A 23,809-nucleotide genomic window follows, 5' to 3' on the forward strand; every position below is an offset into this window, starting at 1 on the left:
TTTAGGAATTTCACATTACAACTTGTGAAGGCCGACTCGTGTGCAGATACACATTTATAAAGATAAGTCGCATGTGTGCGGATGGTGATGTCATGGTGAACGGTGCACCATTTAAAGATAGAGCGTGTGTAAATGTGATCCTCTGTGAAATGCTCACAGTCTGTGGTAATTGGGCTTAGTGAGCCACTGAATGTTCTGAGCTCCTCTGACAGATGCTAGACCACAGAGAAGAAGTTTACACATGTTCATAACGACGCGACGACGAGAGAAAAAAAAAGAAAAGAAAAAAGTCACAGAAAAAGATTCACAACTCATTCTGTCCCGTCTCCTACCTTCGCTAGAATCCATCCGAGCTCCATTCATACTCTGTCTCCTGCCTTCCCAGTCATAATGAATCCATTTACTGAAAGCGGGAGGCAGCAACAAACACTCCTCAACCCACAGTAGCTCTGATTACAGCAGCTCCTGTAATGGCTCTTAACTTGTTCAGTGTCTGGCTCTCACTGCTCACTTCTCACCCCAGCAGCATGTGGAAAATCTGCTGCCTTAGTTGGCTCCTTGGGGCCGAAATGTTTGGACACGGTCCCCCAAGCACATGAGGATGTATCTGTGGGATCAGTGGCTGCAGGGTGTCCCATTTCCAGCTCCCCTTTAGAGAACAAATCTTTATATATCCCTTAGGGTGTGGGGTCAGGCTGGAGGGAGCGTAAAGGGAGAAGAGCTGGGTCAGGGACTTGATGACGGGCATGCTGGCACAGGTGACCAACAGAAGGGTTGAGAGGAAAGCCGGCCAAAAGGACCAGACTTGTCCTGCCAGGGCAGCCCTCAGGGGGACCCTCTCTGCCCGCGGCTGACAGATCCTCTGCAGGTTTGGCTGTCATGCCCGGGCTCAGTGAGGCTTTGAAACAACAGCAGCGTGTAATGAGGATCCATCCAGTCCTCAGCAACACTGTCACAGCGGTGTAAAACTACACCCAGAGACATGGCAGCTGTGGAGTGAGGCAGACTGTTTGACCTCAAACATGTCACATGTACGTAAGCCAGCTGATGGGACTTCTCACAGGGTCTGATATCTCTACTAGTGAGGAGTGAGAAATGGTAGGAGGCCGATCTTTGTTTGTGTGTGCGTGTTGTTCCCCGGAGAGACTCGCAGCGTACAGGCTGCTGAAAAAGCCCTCGCTAACTTCCACGTCAGCTCACAGCTCAAGTCCTCAGACAGCCGTGAAACTTCTGTCACCACTTTACAACATCAACCGCACAGTGTCCACACAATATATGTTCTTCACGATGTCTATTTAAACAATACAGTTCAAAGGCTGTGTGTGTCAGAAGCATGGCTGGTTGCACAGAATGACAAGATGTGTCTTCCTTTTTAAACAGCCGTACTGCCGTTTTCCAGAAGTTAAACCCTTTCTGTTTGATCGGCCACTGAAAGACCATCTGTAGTGTCAACCTGGAGAGACATTACGCCACATATTGATAAAGAGCCACATATTGATAAAGAGCCACATATTGATAAAGAGCCACATATTGATAAAGAGCCACATATTGATAAAGAGCCACAAGAGAAAAGTATCTGGTAATTTATTTGGCGCTGAACTGAAAAAATATCCATCAGCTAAAAATGTATGTTTTTGCCAGTTACCAGTAACACTATTAAGAAGTATGCTAATAATAGTTATATATATATTCCTACTTGTTTTACCATTTGCATCTTGGAACTTCCTCTCCTACGTAACATAAGTGTGGCCAAAAAAAAAAAAAAAAAAGCTGCCAAGTCAATATGGTGACTTGCAGATGGGAAAAAACTCTGATTTGTAAATTAAAATCCAAATTCACCTCTTCTATTGCGACTACAAAACCTCAGCTTATCCTTCAAGGAAATGGTTTTCTTGCTAAACGATGTGCTAGGTGAGAGGCTAAATGCTTCTGACTGGAGGCTGGAACATGTCGAAAGTTTTAAAATCTAATGTTAGCTCATTTAATCCTAATCACAGAACAATATCCTGCATTTACAGGCCAGACATAACACACAGACACCTCTGCTGTTACAGAGTGTAAAGAGTGCAACATTAAAGTCATGTATCAACGCTCTGACACAGAAAGTTTGAGTCTCTCACTCGTGAAAATGCAGGCTGAGTATGACAACAACTCACTGAGTGGCACTGCGACATGTGTTTGTTGTCAGTCACTGTGGCAGCTCAGAGGAACAAGAGACAATCGCATGTTGGGCCAACACACTTCAAACACAGACATGCCAACAGCTCACTTACAGTCACATGCCCATAAGAGCAAACGCGGCTCATAAACACCTTCTTCTTTCTCACTCTCTCAAACACACGCAGTAACTGTACCAGTCAACAGGTCCTTTGCCACCCAGGCTGAGGTGCAGCTTTATGTCCCCTGAATGGATCTGTTCAGTGTTGGCCTGTCCTCCATGATGCCCTGTCAGCCTGTCAGCTAAGCCCAGCGGACTGTACCAAACCAAGCAGTGAGGAGGGGTTTGCTGGTGGCTGTCATCTGTTAAGTGTGCAGCTGGCTCCTCCGAGGTGACAGACAGTCTTGGCTCTTTCCTTCCTTCTTTTGAGACTCTCCAATTGCATCAAGGGTTGTTGAAGCTGCTTATCCGCTGTGTCAAGTGGAGAAAAAGCCCTCTGTCTCTCTCCCTCGCACTCCGGCTCCTGCTCTTTCCCCCCACCCACCTCTCTCTCTCTCTCTCTCTCTCTCTCTCTCTCTCCCTCTCTTGGCTCGCAGCAATGGGGAGAGTGACAGCTCGAGCTGACACACTGACACCGCCATGATTTCACCAGGGAGAGAGGCATGGAGGGCTGGAAAGAGAAATCTGTCCCCAGAGAGTCATCAGTCTGGGTCCCTTTCACTCTCTTTCAAATGGGGCCAACTGGTTTTACACACACACACACACACACAGACTGCCTGCCACGCTCAGATTCGATGAGTGCTTAAACCATGTGAGAAAGGTATAATCTCGAATGTTAGGATCAAATGACTGACAATGTGGTTGAATATTAATTTGCATGTAGCTTTTTTCTCTTCTCAAATCTTCACTGACGTTACAGAAATGGCAGATTTGATATCAAGTGCTGTCTCTTTATCCCCTCACTCAAGTTTCACTGCAGTCGGATTAGCAGGACACCCAACGAAGAAACGCAGCTGCTAATGGCTGCCTCCCTCTGCCTTTATTCCCATTTCCATTTTTTTCTTCTTCCATCTTGCCTGGAAATGCTGTGTGGTCTGCTGATGTGGCGGTAAACTTAACCATCCCTCACAAGACGGGAAAAAACAGGGGGGAGATGCAACCAGGCGTCCGTTCTTCTCAACACTCTCTCTCTCTCTCTCTCTCTGCTCACAGAACTCTTTCCCGGGAAACCTCAGAGCAGCCACATCAACATGCTTTCCAAAATAACACCACAAATTAGCTGAGAGCCCTTGGCAAGCGTGCTAGTGATGAGCCGCTGCTGTGGGAGGGTGAGTGTAGGGGAGGCTGGTTGGGATTTGAGCTGTTTATTTGAACTTCCCCGTCATCCAAACAGTCAGCTGCCTCTCTGCTCCCTCATCAAGCCTCGGAGCTTAAGCGAGGATTGTTGTGTCGGTGGGGAGCGAACAACTTGATATCCCCCTTCGGGCAGCGGCTGCCCTGAGCTTGGGTTACTTCAGGGGAACAATGCAGCCTCTGTCTGCAGCCTCCTGCTCCACGAAGACATGGGCTCAGACAGGCTCACTAGTGTCATGCATGGCCAGGGGATTCATACATCACAACACCACACTGTGCACCGACTGAGCGCAGGGTTTAGGGGGAAAAAGCTTCCAAACACGGATTCCCAGCTTTGGCTCTAAATGGCCCAGCAGAGCCCCGGTTTCAGCACGCTAAGAGCTAAACCAGACGTGGAGGCCACACTGGCGTAACGGCCCGTTTGCTTTTGGATTGAAAGGCCTGAAAAAGCAATCCCTTGTGGGATTTTGGTTTTTGTACAACAGTGTTTACAGTAAAAACCCAACACGTGGAATAAAGTGGGGATTTCTGGAACCTCGAAATCAAACAGCCCCCTCCTGGAGAAGCTTAATCTGTAACAGATGATGACAGGCCAATGGATGTTGATGGGTTTGGACAGGCGGTTGTGAACAGCCGCCAAAGCCAGAGATGATCAACCAATGCATGGTGATGAAATGGAACATTTTGTTGCACTGTGTCTATATCACATACAGATGCTTTAAAAATACTTTCCAGGGTACAGAGCTTTGCATGCATGCACACGTCAATAACTACAACTTTACCATTGTTTCCAGCCCATAGACTTAACTAAAGGGAGGCCACCCAGATTTACTGAAAGCCACCCAAGCAAAGTAGAAACCTAATTTTGCATTAAACTGTGTTGCTTTTATTCAAGAAAAAAGCAACATGTCTGACCCCCTCTTCCTCTCGACGCCTCCAGTACCTGACCAGGTGAAAACTCTTCTGTCCTTTTAATCATCAAACTGATTGTTGTGCTTAATGCGTTTGTATTCTTTTGCCTTTTAAGTTGAGAGTTTTATTGAGTAACGGGACAGCTCTGGTGTCGATGGCTACTTTATGACACGCCACAACATGGCTCGCCTGCTCCTGTGAAAAAGATTTAAAACAACTGCATGAAGAAGACAACAGAGCAGACACATAGAGGAGGAGCGAAGCAGAAAGAGGCAGAGCCAGCCTCATGTGTGAGGGGAAAAGAGTATGCAGCTTAAAGTAGTTTGTGAGAAAACTTAGAAAAAATGTATCTGAATAACTAAAATCAAAAATACATGATATTGATTCACCTGCCAGAAAAAGGATTATGCATTCTTTCAGATATTTCAGCAACACATATAACCCTCTTCATGCTGAACTATCTTGATGTTCCATTCAACACCAGGGGGCGGTGTTGCAGTAACAGCCCTCCCTGACCCTAAGCAGCCAGCGGCCTGTGGAAATATAATGAAAGGTGGGTTGTGACAAATGAAAGCCAGGGGATGTGTGCGTGGAGCAGAAACACATGCAGAAGGATCTGTGGAGTGCCGCTAACAAACCAGGATCCTGCTCTGTAGTCCACGCTAATCTGCCCTGTGGCTCATCGGGGCTTTATTTCTGCCCTGCATATTTATGAGACTCAGAGCGGGTGAGAAGGGGGGAGAGAAAAAGATAACCTCTTTCTTGTGGGAGCAATTAAAGCTTTGGCTTTCATCGACCCTGATCAGAGTCCTCATGCTCAGTGTCTCTCTTAGAGGTTGTGTTAGTGTGTTTACACTTTCACTTCCTCTGCTCAGGAGTGGACAGTGAAACAGAAGGGTCACTATGTCATCTCCACAGCTGTAACATGGCTTCAGATGGTGCTGAACCAAAGAGTCATCTGTATGCTGTATTTGAAGTGATTTACCTTATCCCTTAAAAGGTACAGTGTGTATGATTATTCTTGTACAACTTTGATTAAAATAACATCATTTTTCATTATTGCATGTTACTTACAATATCAAATGAAAATGTTCATTTGCATAACATTTGATACTTTAATCCCCCTCCAGATCAGGTCTGACTCAAACTCAGGTGTAGTTTGAAAGTAACTTGCCGATCCCAGCTTCTCTGTAAGGAGAATGTTTGGGTTGCTTGGCAACAGCCAAGTTTCAAACTATCATTATCTGACTGCTATGTGTTCTCCCCTTTAGGATTGTTTCTTCTTTTTTTTTGTTTTTTTTGTTTTTTAGCATTCAGCTACTTTGATTTTTGAATTCATATTTATGGTCAATCGATTCAATTAAGTGAGGTGTAAAAAAAGCTGATTAACATCTGTCTTGACCGCTGCCTCTTTCTCAAACTAACACTTCAAATACAACTTTTCAATTAGAAATGCCATGCAAAAAAACCAAAAAAAACCCCCAAAAAACAAAACATTAGCCACTGCAGCTGAGCTGATTCATTTATGCGTTGCAGAAAGACGAGCTTTGACACGACGTCGACGCCTTGCCGTGCTCAAACAATCTAACAAATGTTTGAAACGCTTCAGGAAGTCTCTTTAGCATCATCTATCCAGTATAACCTTCCGTGACCACATATTTCAAAATGTGTGATTCTTTAAACTTGGGGTCGTCATTCAGCACGCTCATCAGAGACCAAATCCTGCGTCATGCTGCTTAAACACCGGCACCGCTGGGCTGAATGGTTGGACAGCGAACAGTAACATCTTATCCGCTGTGTTAATCCCATCTCCTTTTCAGTACATGTGTCTGCACAGCTGCTGGGCTGCCTTTCTGGGACACGGCTCTCAAGTTATTCACCAGAACCGAAATCTGCTTATTGAATGAGGAAATGATGAGGCTGTGGTGCTTTCCTTCAAAACATTGAGATCTGGAGAGGCAGAGTGATGGAAATAGCTGCAGGGGGGAAGACCTTGAGAAGGGAATAGACTGTCAGACACACACACACACACACACACACACACACACACACACACACACACACACACACACGGAGGTGGGAGATAGAAAAGAGGATCAGTCCAGGCCAGCACTCCTGCTGTTATGCATGCACATATTCGCTCACACACTCGTGTGCACGCACACACACACGCACACACATTTCTTAGCCACCATGAGGCCTCATTAAGGCTGCTCTCTCTCCCTCTCTCTGGCAATGTCACCTCTGCCGCAGGGACCAAAGACTGACACAGGCATAATTGGCCTGAACACACCAACAGTGGACTGGGAATGGCTGGGTCCTAGTAAGTGGTGTGAGCGTGTGTGTGTGTGCGTGTGTGTGTGTGTGTATGTGTGTGTGTGTTGCTCTGACCCTGTTAATGCAGCACAGTTGGCAGGAGAGTGGCTGATGTCACAGTGGATCAGTGGATACTGGTGATGGTGAGAGGGGGGGGGATCCTCCTGGGAAGAGGGGACTGGTGCTTTTATCAGCTCCATCCTCTCCACACACATCAACCTCCACCTGTCTGCAGCGTCTCTATCCTCAACATATGTCCAGCACACAGGACAACCAAAGCCCTCACAAAGGATGATGCTCACTGTGAAAGGGACTCCGGTTATTTATTGACGACACGACTAAGAGAACATGTTGGAAAGGCTGGTACCATACAATAGGCTCGTCATCAATCTATCTGAAAGAAAGTGCTCCATCTTAGTAGTTGCCCCACCCCCTCAAACACACGTGGTGTTCCTCAGGGCTTGATTTTAGTGCCTGCCTGATGTGACCATTATGCTGATGGTACACAAAGACAGAGCAGTGTATCATTATAATTGTCATTTTTACCCCCAATATTGTCCTTTTAACCTGGATCCAATATCCCTGAATAAACTAAGTGTGCATACAAAAATCGGTCTATTTCCCCAAGACCAACAGAAAACATGCCAGAGAGCGTTACCTCAGACAAACAGACATGTACAGTATCGAGTTTCTCACCAATCAGACGTTTGTCTGGCTGCTAAACCTCCACATATCTCAGTGTGGCAGGGGGAGGAAAACTAAAGGCCTTTGACTTTGATCTCTGGAGTGCAGCCCATTTAAATGTTTGTGTTTGAGATGTAGACCTTTCATTTCGGCCTGATGTGTTCCAGGCTCTTTGGGTTTTAGCGTGGCATGTCGGATATGGGAGTGTTTACACAGCCCCCCTGCTGCTCTGCCGGTGCTGAAATAAGTGCATTAAGATGGATGGATTTACTTAGTCTCTAACCTCGGGACTTGAGGAAACAAACTCTGAATGACCTCTTTGTGTAGCTGGAGGGGATGGAGGGAGACGGGCCCACACTGCTGTGTGTGTTCACCAACAGAGCCGTGCAGAAACATCTCTTTAAATCTGATCCTCCATCAACAAACTCCAACCAAGTGGGCAGCAGGTAGACCTCTGGAGATACAGTCCGTATTTACTTGAGATATGTATCCGTCAAAGGTTCCATAATTAGTCCCGATTGCATGTGTTATGACTGTAATGGGGGATAGCAGTAGAAAAACAGACGTGAAGTGTGCTATGAGTGATATAATCCAGGATGTATAGTGGTCTGGTTATGTCGTACAAGCTTGAATGCTGTACTTGTTTCCAGTCCAAGACATATTGTAAGGCTCTTTTCACCACGGAAAACTGGATCCAGGAGCTACTTTTTAAAGGATTAAGGTTTCTTACATCATATTGTTTTCTGCATTTCAACGGCCATTAGAATATTTGTGATAATTAGGAACATTAGACTGGACCAAGCAAACCTTTTCAGCCTCAACCTGACAACCCCGGAACTTTTAGAAAGCCTCCCCCACCTCGGAAAAGTTCCTGATGGGGTACTTATTGTAGGTTAAATACGTTTTCTGAGTTCAGTGTGCGAGCTGTCTTTATCGTTGCTTCACTTCTTTTTCAAGGTGAAGGTCCCAAAAGTCTCCAGGCATTTATTTACTACCTGCTCCTTCAGTTCCTGTAGAAAGTTCCTGCCATTAAAAACCGCTTTAGAGTCTTTTCTATCTTTGTCAGGATTATGTATTCTTCATGATGTTTTAATGCATATCGCACACTGAGCGTGTGCACTTTTACCTTCATAGAAAGTTTCATATAAAACATTAAAAGGTGCATATCATGCTGCTGCAGAAGTAAACTTAGAAGTCTTGAAGACTGATAATTCAGAGCTCAGATCAGGGCAAACGACCTGCAATCAATAACACATTTTAATGTCATTTTGAAAAATGCACGGTTGCAAATGCTGCCATATTTCTCCACCTACAGACAGACGCAGTAAATGTAAGCTGCAGACATGGGGGGGGGGGGGTCATTGTCACAGTGGGGCAGTAAATCAGCCAGTGCTATCCTTGATTTGTTAACCTTTGTTTGGCTGTGTCAGCACATGAAGCATGGCTGGAGCGGCCCCTTTCATGCTCATGAAATAAAGCCTCTCTCTCTGTAGTTGTAGCCATGGAGAGGAAGGGATTGGGGGGGTGTGGGGGAGGGAGTGGAGCACAGGATATTGAGCTTCCTTTCCCCCCTTAGAGATGCATTAAATGCTCCTAGCAGGGGACTGGTTACCAACAGAAGCACAGAGAGCAGGGGGGAAACGCCTGGAGACCCAGATCCTTGTCTTATTACTCCAAGCATGCGAGGACTATTAAATATCAAAAGAGCATTTTGATTTGAATTAAGCTTGTGTTTGAGCTAAAAACAACAACAACAATGCTCATTTCAGGAGTTATGTCTCTGGTGGGGAGGGACCTCTCTGTGACCTCCCGGCCCCTGGCAGGGAAAAAGACCGTCCTTGACTGCAGCCGTTCAACGCAAAACCAAAGGCCAACAGTAGTCAGGTCATCTTTCCACTGAGCATCAGGTCAAGTTCCACAGGCAGCCCTCATTTCTTGACACACAAACCCACACAGACGGCAGAGGTCAGCACGAGGGCAGCGCAGGCAGCCCCAGGCAGTAAACCAACACTGCTGCTGTGAAAGGCCAACCTCCTCTTTCCAGTCGGCTGAATGAGTTAGGGAGCTGCCCGGGTGATTTGTGGCGTGATTGTTGCTCTCTATATCACTTGAGATTACAGCAGGTGGCGGCCCACGGCCTGGAAGTACACACAGCTCCATCTATCAGCGGTCCAGCTCTCAGAGAACGAAGCCGAGAGAGAAAAACAAGCCCTCAGCTCCCTCCCACACACCAGTAATACGCTCACAGGCAATTTCGCTGCCAGCAGAGCTCTCGATGACAATCGAGGGAGCTCTTCAGCTCTGATATCCGCCACAAAAGTTCACCTCCACTTTTGTCTTTCCGCTATTTTTTTTAAACAATGCCATCAGCGCTGAAAATTACACCTTCCACATCGCACATTATTCTCTCCCCCCGGTGACAGACGCACTCAAGCCCGACACACTTCACCAGCAGCACTCTTCACGCTGGCGTCAGCCCCGGGTCTCGCTGTAGCACCGCTTCATTTTCACATTAACTCCAGTAAAGCATGGTGGAATCAGAGCAGAGAAGAGAGGGAGGGGAAACTGAGAATCAGACACGTAGCACTTCAATTCACCCCCGCACTGAGGTCGCTCTCACAGCTGCAGGAAACATTTCATGAGGGACTGCTTTCTCCAATACTTTCACCAAACCGACTCTTACTTTATATCTCAAGCCGCTTACACTCCAATAAATCAAGGAAGTTGTTTCTAGTTGTGAGCATGGTTAAAGATGATTGTGCAGGTGAGAGGCAGTACACTGTCTTTAATACTCTTCATCTGCCTCCAACTTGTCCTTGTGTTTTATTTTTAACTGAATGGATATTATTGGGGATGCATGTAATCAAATGAGGGGTGGATGATGTACCAACATGTTCAGAGTGCAACTCAGATCTGGTGTAGAGATGAAGTGATGCATCCCACACGTTTGCTTCTTGGACGGCTCTTCTCTAAATACACTATGTACCTTATTTTGATTGCATGTCAAATACTCGACAAAATGTAGTTTGTATCCAAATCGACGGCAGCACACAAAATAATATATGCACCCGTGCAATTTTTAATTCACACACATCTATGATACAAAACTCAAAGTCGCTTTTATAGCTTATTAAATGCTAAAAGTTAAGAATAAGAAACATAAGTTTATTTAAATTTGATTTTAGCTCAGTAAAATGTGGAAATGTCAAAGGGTTTTGCAACACTCTGTAATCTGCTCTTCATTCCTGCATCTTCTATTGTCAAGGCCCAAAATACTTCCTTCACTAAATAGATCCCATCTTTAGAGGAACAACTGATGAGTGAATTTCCAAGCCCACTCTTGATAAATGGCACTGCGGAGCTTCTTAAATGTCATCCAGCGTGATCTTAATCTTGCTGCAGGGGCGATGCTTCACAAACAATGCACAGTGAGCTTATTCTCTGCTCTCAGATGAGCTGGCTGAGCCTCCGTGACGGCTTGAGGATTGACACTATCATAAAGGACGGGAATGTAACTGTGTGGCAAGATATTACCGCCTTGGGACACGGCTTTAATCATTTGATAGATCTGTCTGCAGGCCTTTGTGGTGACACTTTGTGCTGGTTTGTCATCTTCAGTATCTGTGCAGCCCGCCACTTCAATCTGCTCCCTGGACAACAGCCCCGGACTTAATAAGGCTTGGTTACTGATTTCCACCCACGGCAACTTACAAACAGCTTAAACTCTAAACAAGCTGTATACTGGGGCGGCCTACGGACTGAAGAGAATCTGTTAGATCACTGTTTTTTCTCCTGCAGAGCCGATGAATCAGGTGAGCTAGCTGACACCTGCAGGCACATCGACAACCGCGCTAATTAGAGCTAACATATAATGACTCTTGGTTAATGAATTCCAATCCTGGGCAAACTGGGCCCACAGTGAGCAAGAGAGAGAGAGAGAAACAGCAAAGCAAGCAGGGAGTGATGGGGACTTTAAGCTTCACATTAGACGACCGAGCACAGTTGACACCGACGACACCCGAGTTAAAGCTGACACAAAGACGGGCAGAAAACAAATCAACGTCTGCAAACACAAAGGCCACTCTCTAATCAGTGGATTTTCTTTTCAGAGTGCAGTGTAGGCCTCGGGCAGAAATAGAAAGAGAAAAAAAAAAGCAATGTGTCTTTTGAGGGAGCATGAAAAATACACGGTAATTATTGAGTAGGTGAGAAGGCAGTGAGATTAAAAGATGAGGGACCAGCACTGAGGCTTCAAAGAGACCTGACGTTGCCCTGGGCTGATTTCCAGTCTCGCTGCAGAGAAAAAAAAGCCAACAGTCAGTCATTACTAAAGCCGCTGTGCAGCTGAATTACAATGGCCTCCTCCATGCTCTGTGGTTTCAGCGCATATTCATGTTTTACCTTTGTCAAAGTCAGTCCCAGTATCAGTGAGAACAGTGGCACTGAGTCTTTAATAGGACGATTATATGTTGGGTGATAAAAGTTTAAACTATACCTGATACTCTTTTTTCACTCAGTTAGTTTGTCAACATGTCCTAACTTATGCATCCACTAACTTTGTCAGTGTTTGATGTCGGGCATGCATCTTTTTAAACATCTTTTGTTTGACATGTTTTCAGCAGAAGCATTATTAAAGAGGCTTTCCTCCATAGGATCCTGCATGCAGACACATTATTTAGTTTGTCTCCGCGCAGAAAAGATAAAACTGTGTGTCACTTCACAACAGTACGCAGCGATACGTACATTACTGACAAGGTTTTCTCCATGTAAGCAACCAGGCAAAGTCTGACCAAAATGTGGTTTGACCTCAATAAACAAAGATAGCTTCAAAAAAAAAAAAAGAAAAACAAGAAAAACATCATGTGGAGGACGTAGGGAATGCTTGTGGGGATTGGGCCTGCTTTTTAAAACACAGTTTAAAGTTTTCAAAGACTTCAACAGTTGGAAGAGTTGATTATCATGTGCAAGTTGCTCTGCAGCATCACGTTTGGATCTGTTGACTTCTGTGGAGCGTAGTCATAGCTCGTCACTTCAGTGCAGATCTCACTAAAATAAGCTAGCCACTGCTTTGTTCAGGAGCTGGTTCTGCTATTATTTCAGTCTTGTTCTTCAAGTCAAATGAGCTTTTTATTTGTGCTAACACGATAACGCACAAACCGTCAAACAAGTGGAGCCTTTCTGCACCTGCCTTTCTGCAAATATTGACACACATCTCCCCACAAACGAGCCTCTACCACCATGTTTGTTGGAGCGGTGTGCACAAAGGTTTGGTTGTACGAGAGTAATGGTAATCTCCTCCGACAAAAAACGCAACCAACTCATTTCATCTCAACAACGCCCTCTATAAAAATACCAGCGGTCCTTGCTCTCCCAGCACCTGGATGCCTTTACTCGCTCTTCGCAGCAGCCGCAGGCATTAGCATATGGCACGAGAGGAGGAGGGCGACAGAGGTGGTAAAAGAAGCCGTATTCAAATGGGAATGAGGACCAAGAGAGAGAGAGAGAGAGAGAGAGAGAGAGAGAGAGAGTGGACTATCATGCAGCAGAGCAAGAAAGCATATTTTGTGTACTGTTTCCCCAGTCAGGTCCTTTCACAGAGGAAGATAGAGGGGGGCCCCTCTGTTGATTTAGGTTGCACAAAAGGGGCCTTAATCCTTTCAAGGGAACCAAATGAGTCCACAGAGGAGCACGTTCAAAAGGAAACCTCCCTGTCAAGCATGGCCATTGAGCCTCCCCAATGGACGCCACAAATCAAGCCCTGAAGGGAATCAAAGGCCAGAATGTGGGAAATGTGTTTAAAGATCTACACGGAGGAAAGTGCAGGGTTGCGTGGTGGGGGGCTATCATCAGCAATAGGCCCCATTTTTTGATAAACCCCTGGGTGGGGTCATAACCCCATAATGCTCAGAGCCTCCCTGCAGCCCCCCCCCCACCCCCACCATTAAAGAGGAATGTCCATTCACACAGGGCACCTCCATTATCCCTGAGCCGCAGAAAATGGGGCTGCTTTTAACAGCAAAGTAGTGACTTGATAATGAGGTCACATGTGGTGTTGGTACACTGAGGCCATGAACAGATACCGCTCCTGCCCCGACTTCGTCCTCCTCCTCCTCCTCTGGCTTCAGGTGGATCTCAGCACAGAGGGTCAACAAAAGTGCATCTCGTCTGACTTTACATCCACGTAAAGACTAGAAACCCCTCGTTACACAGGATTTCACCACTGACAGACATCGTAAAAAGGGTTGTATATCATATCCCTGCTTCCTTGTTAAACTTGACCAGCCTTGTGAATGATGTCTTCTTTTTTTTTTTTTCCACATGATCACGCACAAATATGACAACAGCTGCAACAAGCCAACGCAGAACAATTTCGACATGGTAATAACAGCAGGGGAACGAAAATGCACCTGCACCATTACGTCACATTTAAACACAGAAGAAGAAAAAAAAAGAGTGTTTACCTTTAACTGCAGCTGTGCTGAAGAATTTCTCTGAGGTGGCATCGGAAACCTGTGGGGAAAAAAGAGAACTGATTGAGAAAAATATCACAAAGAGAAATGCATCAAACTTGAATGTTGTGTCTTCATCCATCATTCTGCTTCAGGCTTTCTCCCCTGTTGTTGATATTTCTGTTATGTCTGCTCAATAAGCAGACATTGTTGTTTAGTAAATAACTATTTTATCAGGCTTTCACCAAACAGTCATTTTACCATGAACCTTAACTCTGCTTTATTGGATGTGTTAGCTAATTATTCAGGCTTCATCTTTGACCGTTGACTACATCTATGCTCTCAGTTTCCACAACCTCCAAGGTCTAATTAAAATCCACTGAAGCCAAACATATCCAGTGTTATGTTCAAATTATCTCCGGTATTACTTTGGTACCCTCAGCATAATAATCAACACTGGATACCAAAGTGAAACAAAAACAAGCGGATCTGCAGTGTCCGACCACTTGGTGGCACTGTTGGTCCGTGAAAACACAAGCATCCTTTCCCCAAGCTCTCCCCTGCAGAGCACCACGAGCGTCACTGGCTGAGAAGAAATGTGCAACCACACAATTACATTTAAAAGGCCAAAAAAGCGGAAAATAGGAAGTCAGGGGTTAAAACGGTCTCAAACAGGACAGCTGGGTGAATTATTATTGTTTTACTAAAAGTAACCGTGGGAAGGAAAGCAACGGTTAAATGCACATGTGAGGAGGACAGGCAGACAGGTTCCCCTGAATAAAAAGATTTCTTGATAACTGGCTTTGTTAGTCCTCCACCTCGGATTGAATTCATGCAATATTGCAAAAAAACCCCAACAAAAAACAAAGTACAACTTAAAGCATGCGAGTTTACTGCAGGGTGCTTATTTCCTTATAGGATAAATAATGAGGAATATTTAATTTGTGCGTCCAGTGACAGCTTAGTTGTGAGCGACTCCTGCCTTTTTTCTCGACGCATGTCTGCTGCTTAGAAGACGCAAACAAAATCCAAATGAGAAAATCTGGAAATATGGCACATAAAGAAACGGATTTATGATTATTAGATATCAAACCCCTTCATGGATGAGGTATGCAATCTCAAGTGCAAGACTGGCAGAATGTAAACAATGAAATCTGCAGAATAAATGACAGCAGGAGGGGCAGCATTTAAATAATAACACACGCATAAATCACACACATTCCTTTCGGGCCATTCGGCGCGCACACACACACACACACACACACACACACACACACACACACACAATGACATATTAGATTATAGGCTGTTTGAAGCCCGCGTGCATACCTTCGATGTGGAAAGGTTAGCAAGGAGGCAGATAAGTCAGGATACTACTTTCTCGGTCTGGTAGTAATGGTCGCGTTTCACATTCTGCTTTTCACATCATATAATCCAAACAAGAGGCGTGCGAAGTCTACTCCGTTTAAACTGAGTACAGCCATGCACAGGGGGGGGGGGGGGGGGGGGGGGAAGAAGAAGCCTTTCCAAGAAAATCAAAAAGCCCAAAGCCGTTCACAAAGCTACTGCGCCTTTTGGACAAAGGGAACCATGTGTCTCGCCGCGTAGAGCTGCAACAGCACTGAGGTGACAAGAGGAGGAAAAATCCCGTGATCCAGCTTCTCTCCCTTCTTTGACACGATGTCGTTTTATTCTCCTGTCGGAAATATCCGTGAGAGGTAGCAAACAGGATCCGGGAGGGTTTGTGTATCGGTGCGCTGGCTGAGAGGGGGCTGCGTCCTACGGAACAAACCGATCCAACAAAGCGCACTGCCAGTAGAGTACAGGAGAGGGACGGAATCACATGAAGTGAGCAATACAATTCACAAGGTATAAGCCCGTTGTCGTTGCGTGTTCAGCTGCAAAGCCGGACTGCAGCGCGCTCTCTGGGATCCAGGTTGTGGGCACACAAGAGCCTCTCCCCATCCGCTCCCAAGCAGCAGACAAGCTCCCATTCATCCAGCGACTGACTGCTGAGCGCTTCTGCCGCCACTGCTTGCCTTCACGCTCGGGTCCTCCCACTTCCTGATTTCCTGGCGGACTTGAATTCAACCTCAGTCGTGCTCCTTCAGTAGAAAAACACATTCATGCTTGTTCGGGCTTCCGAAAATGCTTCGAGCTCGGTTGCAGAGGTGCACGTTAAGCGCTTTACCTTTTGCGTAAATGGCGCGCAAAAGGGGAGACAGCGGCGCAGCGCGGCTTGATAAGAAGGGAAAGAAAGAGAGGGAGAGAACAAGAGGGAAGAGGAGAAAGCCGAGGAGGGAGGGGAGAGCGGAGGCAGAATGATATTCTTTCTTTCACTCAGCAGCACTGAGTGAGATGATGTCAGCCCCTAATGAATTTCCCAGTAGGGTGCTGCTACCGTGAGGGGAGGAAAAACAAAACGCTCCTTTATGAGCAGCGTGCACCTCCTCGCAGCCCACAGGCGCTTTCTTCCTGTTGGTTCTGCCACTTTTTGCTGGCCTGAAGGGAGGTCATAGTCATTTAGCCTTCCGTTGGAGCTATGAGAACCCCATAACAAACCACTGTCAAACCTGTAATGCTTCCAACCTGCAGGCGTTAATCGGTTAGAGTTTAACTACAACCCTTTCCGTCTGCACAAGGCGACAACAAGGCAGCTTTCATTTTTTACTGAGAGGTCATTTCCCCGTTTTGATTCCAGAGTTTGTTTTTTAAATGGGATCAAACCGATTTAAGTTGGAACCCAATCCTGAAAAGGTTCACACTTCAGGCCTGAAAGTCATATTTATCCGAGAGGAGAGGCAACCTTGTCATCCCTCTGCCTTCATCCTTCACATTGGACAAATCCTGATCCAATGCTGTACATTCCTGGAAAATCCTCTTACTCGTGCAAACCCTTGCTTCCAATAGCTTGTCTAATGAGCATTAACCCACTAGCAGGGAGGTCAATGGATATACAATAGTGTCACATTGTGAAGACTTTCCCCGCCAGTTTGGCTGAAGTGCCCACAGAGCAGAAAACAGACTTAGCTCATAGCAGAGATGCTAATCCGTCCCTCAGATACACTGAGAGAACGAGGGCCCGGTGCCTGGCTTGGACTGGCTGTACGAACATGAAGTCATGGGAAACTGGATGTACAGTGACCTGAGAAAACAAATCCTAACCCATCAACAACACTTTTCTACAGATTGTCAGTCTAGTGGCAAAAAAAGAGTTGTTGGCACAGAATCATTTGTCCATATATCAACATGCTTGGCTTAGCTTTTCACTGCTCACTGATGAGCAGGACAAAAAAATGTGAAGTACCATCAAGGGTGGGCAGGCCTCAGGCAGCCCCTGCAGGTTAAGATGCAGCCACTTGGTTCAGCTACAGAGGATAAAGGCTGTGGTCACAAAGGGCCTGGGAGACGGAGCAGCGTTCATCTAATAAGAGGCCCACTGATATAGATCCTCGTATGCTTCACAGATGAATACGTTGTGCGTTCAACAACTTCAAGCCTCTGTAAATCTGGCTTGAAATCGTTAAATTCAAACATGATGTATCAAAGTTGAGTCCCATATAAAATCTGAGTAAAATAAACATTGGAATCGGGATCTAAAAACAGCTGAGTTTGCATTTTAAACCATTTCTCAAGCCTGTGGGGATGAATCATCGGAAGGAAGCAGAAGTATACAGAAATTATTCATATCAACTAGGGGTGTTAATATCTCCTTTACAAGACAATCTGATTCCAATCTCTTCATGCGCGCCTCGCGAGCCTCCTACGCTAACGTTGTTCTTATGAAACAGTAAAAGTTCACCACGAGTCTTACAAGATAGAAGACACTCAGCACAGTTTGCATGAACAGCAGCAAAGCCTCTGTGAACTGCCGATGACTCTGTGTAACCTTTTTACTGATCAGGGCTCCTCGGACGGATCACGTACTGGAGATGGTTAACGTAACATCGCTTGAACATATTTGGACCGAGTCATTTTTCCTGCCTAGTAGCCAAATGACAGTTATATTATGTTATATTAATATGGAGCTAACTCATTCCATCAACGCTCAGCATATTCCTCTGGAAATACAGCCAACACTAAACTCAGCAGACGAGAATAAAACAAAATTGACACTTTAAACCCGTTACAGTCGTTTATTTTCAGCAAACGTCAATACTTCACCTGCGGGCGAGGCTAACATCGGGTATAAAAAACAAGAGTAACTGTCTATTGTATTATTATTATTACATTATTATTATTATTATTATTGTATTGTCTCTGTATTGTAAAATAAATGAAGTGATAACCATCCAAGCAAAAAAAAACGTCCATGCCAAACCCCAAACACCAGTGATGCAAAAACTGTAATAAAAGCACAACAACAACAACAACAACAACTTTAAATAGGACTACAAATGATTTATAATACTTCAAAGTTGCTAACCATCAATGTCATGAGACACTCTTATAGGAGGTTGTAGATTTGGGTTTTCTTTGGGTCTTAACCAATGGAGTGATTAACCTCCGGCTCTCTGTTCTACTCAGCTGCGGGTAAAAAAATGTTTGATCATCTCCAGTGAAACTATGCAGCTGTACACCACCAGGGTTGAGAAACGCAGTAAATCCTGTCTAAAATTAGTTGCCAATGTACTAACTGTGGATACATGTAATTAGATCAGAGGGATTCTTACGTTTGAAGTGGTGATTGGGATGAAACATCAAGGGGCGCATTGTGTTTTATGCTTCAGCTGCATGTCATGGCTGGCTTCAAGATATGTATTTATACGACTGCAACGACAGAAAATGGCTACCAGTCCTTTTTCTCGGGCCCGTGCAGGAGCAGCAGAAGCAGCAGCAGCAGCCATGAACGAGCTGCTGTTCTCCATTTTGAATGGTCATTATCAGATTTGAGAGCGACCGCAAGTCTGTGATTACTGCCACACTGCCAAACAATCAGCGCCCGGATGTCTCACTTCACATTATTTTTGATACCAATAAAACGACGACAGAGATGAACGCATATGTAGAATAAAGAGAAGCCTGCACGTGGAAAAACGTTGTCTGTGTAAGAGAATGAGATCAAACACAATGTCTGGATGCATGAAATGTTTCTCAGTAATTGCTGTCTGGGCACGCAAGTTGTGTCTATAGACCATCAGATTCACACTGACATTTTGTCATCTTTTATTCCTTTTTTTTTGGAGGCTGATTCTCCACTTCAAAGAGAGCAGAGGCATGTTTGTCTCTGCCTCCACGACCAGGGTTTAATTTTACAGGAACTCTCTCCTAGATTACAATCACAAGGGACCGGCTCGCCTTTATGAGCCTTCCTGCCATTATGCCAAATCTACCCCTGTTTGAAATATTACTGATAAGTGTAACATGAGTGCTGCCGATGTAATATGTTAAAAGCTCTTATTACATTTGCATGTGGACTGAGTGATCTGTCTTTGCTTTACATGGCCTGGAAAAAATAAATCTCATGATTTAAACTCAGATTGGATGCGGAGCCCAGAAAAAGGGGAAGAAAAATAATGTTCCTAACGACGCTGAACAGAGTCATCATCGTGCGGTAAAGCACACAATCTCAGGTGGGAGGATGTGACAGAAACATTTTCTCACACAGTGACGTCTGTGAATATAAAATACTGTTAGTTCAGCGATAAATAAAGGAATACAGGATTAATGAAAGATGCAAATCAGAGTCCACTGTCAGGAAATAACATTGATTTTAGTGCATTGAAGAAAAATATGTTTTTCTTTGCCTGGAAGTTTTCTTCATGTGATGCAATATGACGATTTTTGCATCACATGAAGAAAACTTTCAAGCAAAGAAAAACATATTTTTCTCGTCTCAGGGCAAAATGAGGGCTGGACTCACGACCATTCAACACTACTACCATGTTTCTAATGATACACAGCTTCATGTAAGGCAGATGAACACGAAATACGAAGACCAGTTGAGGCAGTGGAAAAGTCCCTAGTTAAGCATGTTTTTGATTCTTGTTCATTTTGAACTCAAAAACTCCAATAACTGTCTGTCAAACACCAGACAGAGCCAACAGTAGAGTTTGTTTCCAGGTCTGACCCTGCTGTGACAACACAGGCAATGAAAGTGTTATGAGGAGAGTGTGTTGAAGTTGTGCAGTGATTTGTTGTCCACTCGAATCCCAAACCAAAACACACCTGAAGCGAAGGCATGGTAAGGTCCAAGAAGAGCTCCTAGTCCTACATTTTTTAATAACTTTGACCTGATAAGGCTGCGAGAGAAAAAAAAAACAAACAAGTTATCCCAAATAAATCGACCCAACGACCTACAGGACACAGCGGTGGCCCTGCAGGAATATTATAGGAACGCTGTTGTCAGGGGGGTTCATCCTCTGGTAACCATGACTGTGACAGAAGGGGATACTTATCGGAGTAGAGGATTGACTCATTCACAGTACAAGTTAAATCCCTCGACTTGAAGGTGGCACTGTTTGAAATTCACACTGAAGTTATCCGGCTCGATCCACTGAGAGCTCGAGAACATCTGTTCCAACTTTCATGGACATCGATCCATCCAATGACTGTTCAGCAAAACGGGGACTGACTGACCCGAAGACCAACATCACCACCAGGCTCGTGCTCTTAAAATAGAATTGACATCAGTAATGCATGAGCTACAAGGTTACTTGGTGAAATGATTAACGCGTGCTGTTACAGCAACAGGTTGTATGGCATGGCTGTCAAGCTAGTAAAGGGGCGGGGCTTCCTGTCTGGTCACATGGCCAATGACTGGGAAACCACCGTCTTGATTAGGTGAGACGGGCAGCTTCGAAGATGCTTCATGGAGTTTGGAAGAGACTGTTTATTATTACTTCCAAAAGTGTCTTGAGTTATTGTCACTGGTTTAGTGTTATAATATCGACACGGAGAAGAACGTGTTGAGCTCGTCCAGCGAGTGATGCATCGCCGTGCTGAAAGAAGACTGCGTCAGGTAAGCCGTAGACATGGTTAAAATCCCAGGGTTGTGTTAGCCGTGACAACGCAACTGATCGAAACAGATCCACATAACTCTCCATCCTGACATTCAGATCATTCTTTCAAAAGGAAAATCATCAACATCCAACATACTTTATTTATACTGGTTAAAAGAAAAGGCAGCCGGGTGATTTATCTTTTATCAATATTTATTCTGCACGTGGATGATTTAAGACGCACATACACTAAATTAGCAGTGTATGACAGGTGATCAAACCGTGGAAGGTCACAATCACGAGTGGAAGTAAATGAATAATGTTCGATAAAAACATGTTCCGAAATAAATCCTGTTTAACATTCATTTGAAAAATATGAAAAAAAAACAAAACCCCTGGTGTTGTCAGAGGGAGGGGGCGGGATTAGTTCACACCCTCCTTGTTTCTTAAGATGTGAAATGTCCAAATGTTGCGGTGCAATCCAAGCACTGTGAAATATTTCTAATTGCACACACAAGCCCACACACTCACAATTGCCAACATCTTCTCTCCTCCCTGCCTTTCGAGGGCGGAGTGAGGATGTTTTTTTTAAATTAATTTTTATTTTTTTCACAGTCATTACATCCGACCTTATCTCGCAGAGCCTGCACTGGGTTGTCAATGACAACTGGCTCTAATCTCTACCCCCTCCCGACAAGCAGCGCTGACAGGCCCTTTCTTCCCAATTCCTCAGACACGTAGCCAGACATAAATTAATCTGTCACTCATTGCTTGTATTAATGTGGGGATGACACATGGCCGTGCATGCAAACACACACACACACACACACCAAACAGACAAAGAGAAAAAAAAAATGCATCCAGCATCCAGTCCCGTGATACAAACTGGGACACCACAGCATGCCAAAAGTGGAAAAAGCCTTTGGAAAAGCCGACAGTCTTCTCTGTTAAACTGCATCAATCAAATATCCAGACAGAGAATGAGAGATTTAAGGACTTGAGAATCTCCATCTTCAGTGCCAGACATAATTTAAAATATTAAACCTGTAAATAATGCCCAAAAAAAGGAGCCTTTTCTTTCCCACTTATCACACAGTGGGTGATTGACATCCAGGGAACGTTTGGGAAGACTGACGGACGCAGGGATGAAAGCGTCTATCTGATCTGATGAAGATACCTCTGAAAGCAGATCCTAATAAAACCTCCTGAGCCGAGATGATATGAAAGTCGCATCAGGTCATCCAAGGAAGCGGCTGAAAAGTATTTCTTCCGGTTGCTAAAAGCCAGCCGTGAATATGTTGTCTGCTTATCTCCCATGTGGTCTCTGAAAGCAGGCTGGAGTTCCGCACGAGTTTAAGATAAATGGCCAGATCAATGGCAGACATTATCTGGATCGGGTAGGCAATGATCAGATCCAGTAAACATGGTGGTTGCAGAAAGAGGCGGCCTGTCAGCGGGAACAAACTGCACTGACCGTCGCTCTAATGTGACTGCCCTGGGACTCGCTTGGGAAAACAATGCAGCCGAGAAAATTGGTTTAACCTTCCCTGCCTCCGTTTCTTTGGTTGTATCCCCTAATGCAACCCCTCTGAAACACACCCGCACCCCCTCTACACCACTCTGCCTATAGTCACAAGAGAAATAGGAGACCCTTTCACCAAAATTACAGACACTGCCGTGGAATGTGGGCTGCGGGCTGCGATGCCATGGATAATTTCAGAGCAGTCAATCAAAGCCTCCCCTTCTAACGGAGAGGAGCATATGCGCTACCCGCCTCAAAACATGCACCACAAGCACACACACACCACTGTGAATAGGAGGCACAATCTACCTTGAACATTTTAATTTCATGTCAGTGTAATTACAAATCCTCCAACCTGAGTCAGTCTGTCTTAAAGGCCAAATCTGTGTCCTTATTTGTAGCTGTGTCGCTCACCGTTTACACAGAGATTTAATGAAGCGAGAAAATGAATTCCATTTTTGATCCACCCTGGCGAGCAAGAATTTTAATGTGCTGCATTTTAAAAGATCATTTGTTTGTGATGTTTTCTTCCATCGTAACATCATGTCCATGTCCTTGGAAGTGTTTCTTTTGCACTTTTCTCTCTTTTTTTTCTTCGTGTTGCAAACGGATGACTGGAATAAAAGGGGATAAACAAGATTCAGTGTTTTCTGTCAAGCAAATTCAAAGACGAGCTTATTCCGTGTAACCTCATCGAGCTGTGATGTTATTTGATCTCGATGACAAAGAAGGCAGGATTAGAAGCCTGTTTTTAATTTGACCCCAATTTTCTCTCTGAAGCCGTACAGTGGGTCCACATCGCCGACAGACTGAACAGTCTTAACCGATAACCCACTGCATAACGAACCCCCAGCTTTAATTTCTCTTCCTAATCTGCATGTCTTTATATGTGCGCAGACCCAGCAGACATTTACAACCAAAGAACCGCGGTCCTGGAACCCCCCGTGAGGCCTCGACTTAATACTGAGCGAGAGCAACTGTGCTGGCATGGATAATATTTTCCCCCTTTTTTGTTTCTTTCTTCCGAGCGGTGCGATGGGAGCAAGGAGACAAGGGGAGGCAGGGAGATAAAGGAGGAGGAACTAGAAAGGAAGAGAGCAGGAGAAGAAAACAAAACAGGAGGAGACGAGGAGAGACATACATGGCAGGGAGGGGGGGAAGGAGCCAAGCAGGGAGGTATAAAGAATGAAGAGAAGCAGCATGCTGTGTCTTTTAAAGCAGAGCGACTACAGGGAAGCACTGAGGAAATCACCACTAAGGCGTTGTATTAAAACCTCTCTGACCCTCTGCAGACCCCCCGAGCGATTCGCCCGGCTGGAGGAGTGCAGTCGGAGGGATTAGGTCTCTGAAACACTCCGTCAAGGCCATTCTGTCAGGCACTGACGGGGACAGCCCCCGGTCTTCCCCCCCAAACTCCACTCAAAAAAGCCTCTCCAAGGCTCTCTGCGCGCTCAGCAGCTTCAGAGCGAGGGGC

General features: G+C 45.1%; 1 protein-coding gene across 1 annotated transcript in view; it reads right to left on the minus strand.

The window, feature by feature from the left end:
* Window positions 1-23,809, minus strand: part of auts2a (activator of transcription and developmental regulator AUTS2 a) — a 441,093-nt gene that overhangs the window by 23,212 nt on the left and 394,072 nt on the right. The window contains 1 exon segment of the mRNA XM_079356142.1: window positions 13,885-13,933. Within this exon segment, the coding sequence (XP_079212268.1) occupies window positions 13,885-13,933 (49 nt within the window).

This window comes from Symphodus melops (genome assembly GCF_947650265.1).
Source record: "Symphodus melops genome assembly, chromosome: 11".
Classification (NCBI taxonomy): domain Eukaryota; kingdom Metazoa; phylum Chordata; class Actinopteri; order Labriformes; family Labridae; genus Symphodus; species Symphodus melops.